General features: G+C 42.0%; 1 protein-coding gene across 2 annotated transcripts in view; it reads right to left on the minus strand.

Annotated features, from left to right (window-relative positions):
* LOC102677920 overlaps positions 1-6,580 on the minus strand; it is a 19,510-nt gene that overhangs the window by 6,347 nt on the left and 6,583 nt on the right. For both annotated transcript variants that reach the window (XM_006613852.2, XM_031509575.1), the window contains exons 6-10: positions 5,950-6,077; positions 3,032-3,158; positions 2,158-2,309; positions 1,394-1,592; positions 1,032-1,184 (exon numbers count right to left, since the gene is read on the minus strand). In XM_006613852.2, coding sequence (XP_006613915.1) covers positions 1,032-1,184; positions 1,394-1,592; positions 2,158-2,309; positions 3,032-3,158; positions 5,950-6,077 — 759 coding nt within the window. The remainder of the gene's footprint in view (positions 1-1,031; positions 1,185-1,393; positions 1,593-2,157; positions 2,310-3,031; positions 3,159-5,949; positions 6,078-6,580) is intronic.

Consider the following 6,580-nt stretch of genomic DNA (forward strand, 5'->3'; position numbering starts at 1 on the left):
TGACGGACGGTCAACAATGGAAGCCCGTTTCTAGGCGAAAACAAAAGAGTCGTACACGTGGACGAGAAACGTGAACAATGAGGAGGTTAGGTTAGGTTGGTCGGCACAATTAGTCGTCGCCCCGATGGGGAGAAATCTATGCTTAAAACAAAAGACAGGCGGTAAACTCGCGTAAATATTTCCGCTCGTTTCGATAATTATCTGGACGCCTGGATGTTTTTGCAAACGGTCGATTTATCATTTCAAAGAATTCTTTCCTCTTCTTTTCTATTAAATTTACGGATTTTTATCGAATTTTATTTTATTTTTTTCGGTTTCTACAAACGTTTTCCGTTTGGAGAATTTTTTTTAATAACTTATTCGAGCTACCATCGCGTTCATCAAATATCTAACGGAGTGGATCATATTTAAATATTTGTCTTTTTTTTAAATAGAAAAGAAACGAATATAGATAATATTAACTCGTGTAAAGTAAAAGAATATATACACGATATTTTTTAAACAAATATTCGGATGATTAAATTTTCTGAAAGATTTGCGGATTTTTGTTTTACTTAATTTTAATTATTAGATGGAAGAAGGGGGAGGTAAATTGGAGAAACGTGGAGAAGGAAACGTTCGCATCTTCGGAACGTTTTATCGGGATCCGTCTATATTCTCAGCCATCGTCCGCCTGTCCCTGCGAGATTATTTTAATCCCACGATTATCCACCTCTTTATCAAACGCTCGGACTTTATCCTCCAGGCTTATACTCTCCGATGGAACAGGAATAAATGGCCGCCAAAAATGACGAGAAATAGCGAGGGACAAACGATTCGATTTGATTCGATTCATAATTTTATCCAACTTTCTCGTCGATCAAGACTCTTGCGACGTCGAATCGTGCAAAGTTATAATTCCTTACTCTCCCTTCGAGTAGAATTTATCTTCGATCTCGAGAAAGTTAAGGAAATAATAAGAGAGCTCGGGATATCTTCCGTTTCTTCGTCGTTTGCGATCGATGAAAACTGAGGATACGACGATGACTTACCGGGTTTCTCCGCTCTCCGGGCCGCATCCAGCACTTCTTGGTGCCCCACACACTCGTCCGAATTGGAATTCTCCGGGAACAGATCGCATTCCAGATACTCGGGCAGAGTGAGGCCGAACACGTCCAGGAAAAATCCGCAACGTCTCTTGGTATCTAGGTAGAAATTCGACATTCTCGAGGAATTTGACATTCGAGCATCGTTTCCTAATCGATATACAAGAAATTTAAACCAGTTTCACAGAATTGCAGGAATCTAACGCGGGGCTCGCATCTTCGGTCTCGACACGACAGAATTAAAAAAGAAAAAAATTTCTTTTACGGTTGCTGAAAATCGTTGAGGAAGGGAGAGGAGGATCACTCACGATAGCAGAGGCTGCGACAAGGTCGCACCACGTGGCCCCGGGATCCGCATTTCGGGACGAAAACGCTGCACAGAAAGAGGGCGGCCAATTCGTAGCATTTGACGTCGATCACGGCACTGTAAAGTTCCAACTCGTGTTGAGCGTCTCGCTGCCCGAAATTGCCCATGTAATTCGGGAAGATGGTGAAATTATACGGGATCTAGGGAGATCGGCAACGAAAAACGAGCACACGTTAATTTGCTGTCTGGCCTTACTTCCTTTTAATTAGAACGACCAACGTCCCTCTTAAATTTGCGCGTCGTAACTCCCGATGAATAAGCGTAACGATTACTTGCCTCTCTCTCTCTCTCTCTCTCGAGGAGATTTTTCGTCGATCGAACGAATTTATTTGGAACAATTTCGAATTAAATCTTTCCAAATTAGAAAATTTCTCACTCAAGTTTTCAACTCGAATAAACTACATACATATTTACCTTCGATTCGAACAGTCGAATATAATATATACGAAATCCTCGAAGCAAAGAGACGTTAGTTCTAGTTTCGAAATATGCGCAAACAACGGGGAAGGAAAGGCAAACACGGTTGAACAAGGATGAGCAGTCCTCGAGTGAGAGGAAGCGGTTAAAAATACGCGCGAATCGAATTCGATTTCCGGAGAGAATCGCGGAGAGGCGGATTCCATCCCGAGATGGTTATCGGAAATTATTACGAAGAAGATCCACGCTTGGCACGTGGACAATGGATGGAGGGTGGAAGTACCTTACCTTGTGGTATTTGCAAAACGCCACGATTATGGGCAGGCAAACGCCGGGGGCCGGATTCTTCTCCTCGATCGCCGGTAGGGCACGTTCCGTAACAGCGACCATTTTCGTGTAGATCGTTTTGTTCTCCACCCTTATGAGCGTCTCGGGATACGCTAATGGAACGTGAGATAAATCACTATTGTGATATCGCATTTACTTTCGAAATTCGATATTCGAATCTTATCTATTGCGTGCCAACCATCCATTTCAAAACTCGGTGTTTCAACGCATCCCCTAATGGAGAAATGTATCGTACACTCCTTTCACACGCTCGAGCACCCTCTGTCATCGCAAGATTGCATAAGCACTCTTTCTAAGACTATCTCCGTTCTCCAATTATTCTCTATGTTGAAAATCGACACACATTTTGAATTTCGTTTCTCCTTTATTCACGTAATCATCACACGGAGTCATGGATTACTTGATCGATCGATTAAGTTTTTAATTGTTGCTCGAAGGGAAAGGGGGAACAGAGATCCATCTGGTAACGATTGCATCGAACAAAGTTGCGGTGTTGATATTTGAGAGCAAGTAGCAACGGGGGAACAGGGAGCTCTATTGATCTTCCGCTCTCCACAAACTCTCTCTCTTTCTCTCTCTCTCTTTCTCTCTCTCTCTCCGCTACGTGCTCGTGCATTATACCACCTAACGTCACCAACATTTACGTTTGTCACCGCGCAGTAACGTCCCACCGACACGTTTCATCGGCGATTCATTGCCGTGGAATGAGAGAACGGCAAAAGGGGGTGGACTGTGACGCGGACAAATGGTCAACACGCGCGCACCGTTTTATGAGGAAAAAGGAAAAAAAGGAAAGGAGATGATGTTCACTTACACTTGAAGTAAATGGTCAGACCACCGGCAATGACCAACAGGGCGACAGCGTTGAAGAACACCTGGACGAATCTGAAACGCAATCCCCCGTTGGTTACGTAGTGGCTGCTGGCCATGTCACTGATGATCTGCAAACAGAAATGATTGTTCCAGTTAGTGAGATCTAAGTGGTATTGGCTAATTTTGATATCCCTTTCGGGATATCGAGTTTCTTATGTCTTTCTTCTAACTCGAAAATCATTCGACGGGAGTTAAATTAAATTAAAAAGAAAGAAAAAAAAATGAAGTCGAAAGTTGTTGGATTCTTTCCTCTTAATGAAACGAAAACTTTGCGAGAAAATCGCGTGGAATAATCGATACTAGAATTTTTGGCAAGCAAATATTCATATATCGTGTAAAATATGCATACATTTCTCGAATTCCTCTCGAGCGTTTTAATACATCGGATACATTCATAAGGGAGAACTATTTCGACAAGAGGGATACGACGGTTTATCCTCGTTCGCGTAATTGACGCAGACAGAGACTACCGAGCGGACGAATTGGGGCAAATATTAGTCCTCGACGTCGATCGTACACGCTCGTAACGGATCCCGTGTTTGAGGAGTCAACGCACCCTGTCTACTCGACCCTCTGTTAGCCGATATCGATTATAATTTCCTCGCGGTCTTATCGAGCAAGGGAAGGACAAATTGCGTTGCACGACCAGCGTAAATTTTATCTTTCGCCGATTTCGTTTCGTGCCCGCCATTTTCCATTTTCGCGAACAAACGAGACGATATCTCTCGTTATCCCTCCACCCAATGGTAATTACATTCGAAACTTTTTATCCTTTTATTTGGAATGGAAAAGGAGAGGATTTCACGAATGGTAATCGGGGATGGTTTTGGTGATGTTCTTCTTCGAAAACGGAGAATAATTTTAATCGTTTCTCTCGCGAGAATTCCATTTTGTTATTTTATATATATATATATATATATAATTAAACGTTTTAATCTTTCGATATCCTTTGACACCCTCGAAAAGAGAGTGTAGAATAAACAGTAGTAATAATAATACTAGAAAGGGAAAAACGTCTCGTCGAGTCTCGTAATATTGAATTTTCGTACCGTTTCGTTACACGCGTAATCGATTAAACCATCAACCTTGTCCTATTTATCTTTTGGATACTCGCTTCAAACGTAACAAAAGGGGAGGAAATTGGCCGTAGAACAATATTTAAGATTCGAACTTTACTCGGCCAGATACAAATTTATACACAATCCTATAATTGATCCTCTTTTAATATAATCTCAACTCTTATTCTTAAACTTCAACTTAAAATTTTCCCCATTCCTGTTTACCGGTTTAACATCGTTGGTTGATTTTCCACGCGCGTGATTAAACGACGAACGATAAAATTCAATTCGCAATTATTTTTTCGATAAAAAGATAGGAGGGGAGTTGAAAATCAACGGGGCCAATTAAATAGGGGCCAATTAAAAGAGCCGGCTGCTCGGTTTCATAAACCGAGGTTGCATTCGCTGTCCTGCAAATTTGCCGCGTTTATTATCGCTCGTATTGCTATTTTCGGCCCCGTTAATAACAGCATTCGATGTGTAAAGTGATATCGAGCTCGATACGGGCTCCGATCCGACGTTTCCATCCGTATTCGGGGCGCAAAGAACAAACGCGGCCGATTCGGGACAAAAGGAAATAAATAACGCGAGTTATCGATCCCCTGTGGAAACGGTGGATCTCGGATGCGTTTATTCAGCATCGTTCAACGTTGATCCGCATCGATGATCGCTCATATCGCGAGGATATCGCGAAATTTACAAGGTATCAAGGTCGAGATACCGCCCCGTGTTTTATCTTTGCTTCTCTGCAGCTGACTTTTAACTGACTGTAATTTTAAAATATCATCTTGCGGGGATAATATCAATAGATTTGGAAATTAATTTTTCTTTTTTTTAAATGCGTGTTCCTTCACTTACTTATCTTTATATTCAAAAGCGTGCGTCGGTTAGATGTGTATTGGAACGATTCGAATATATCACGGTGGGATAAAATCTGGTCGGAGAAGGATTTACTCGAAATGATACTTTTTGTCTCTCTTGGAGGAGTATGACCCGCGTTCCACGAACGAACGAACGGTAAACGGGTCTTGAATTTATTACTCTCGTGAATCGATCGATGTTGGTAGTAAGTTTGCATTGATGGTCCAAGGATTGGAACAAATCACGGTATATTACGCTTCATATCTCATAAAACTGATGTGACACGAGATGTGCTTCAAATCGATGTTATAATATATTTAAAGACGCCGAATGAATCACTGAAAAAAAAATAATCCTCCAAATTTATTCACCTTCCGATTCACCATCCGATCTTTGATTCGTATTCACTCTTTCGAAATCTCTCCTTCAACTGCTCAAAATCATAACCAATCGAAGCGAAACGAAAATAAAATTAAACAACCTACGATCCAATGATGCTCCAAACATTCTACAGAATTATTCTATCCTGTAATAAAGGGCCATTCAGAAAAGGGTATACATCAGAAACTCGTCATCGTCTTCTCTCCAATTTCACCCTCGCGTATCGTCCAAACCTCCGACCGACCAATTAAACCGTATCGGCCTCGAACGTTTCTGCAAACGTGTCAACAAGGCTCGCTTTGCAATCTGGCCTCCGAATTTCGCCTCGAGCCTTTCGAAATCGGTCGACCCTTAATTCCTATATTTCCTCCCTTCTCTCTCTCTCTTCTTTCTCCATCCTTTCCACGGTTACGTAACAACAGCGTGGGAAACGAACGCAATCGATAAACGCGGGGGAGCGCGAAAGAATTAATCGCGCCGTTTTCAATCGTTGCGTAACATCAGCGTCTGAGCGATTGAAAAACTCGACTCGCGTATTCCCCTCGTTCGGGATATTTACCTTTTGATGCAAGGAGCTATTGTTCCCTCCGTGAACTCTGACGATCGCCTGGAGGCTGGCCGGCGTGCTGGTCGATTTGGTGATCGTCCGCCCCGACGAGTTCTCCGGCTCCGAGACCAACGCTCTGTCTGAAAATCCCGCCAGGAATTTCATTAACATTATCTCGATATCCTTGAAATAAATATCTGTGTGCGTGCGTGTAAGGGAAAATTGGAAAATTGGGATTCGAATCACAGATCGTGAAAGTAGCTCGCTTTCGTAACAAACGATCGAAAGGAAGGAGGAGAAGGAAAATGACACAGGGGCGAGGATGATTAATTGAAATCGACTTCTCCTTCTCCTTCTCTTTCTCTTTCTTTCTTTCCGCTTGTTTGAAAAAAAAGAGAGAGAGAGAAAGTTGATATATTCGTGAAAAAAAAAATGTTGTCGATACGATGGAAGAAGTATTGAAACGTAGGGTGAGATCTAAAAAAAAAAAGGTATGATTGATCGTGTTCGTTAAAACGTGTAAATACATCAGTCGAGGAAATTACACGAATGTAACTGCGAAGATGAAACGTACCGGTTGTGATCGTCGGTTACAAATCCCGGATTCGTCATTCTGTCTATCGCTTTATATATATATATATAT

This window comes from Apis dorsata, unplaced genomic scaffold (assembly GCF_000469605.1).
Source record: "Apis dorsata unplaced genomic scaffold, Apis dorsata 1.3 scaffold_163, whole genome shotgun sequence".
NCBI classification, from domain to species: domain Eukaryota; kingdom Metazoa; phylum Arthropoda; class Insecta; order Hymenoptera; family Apidae; genus Apis; species Apis dorsata.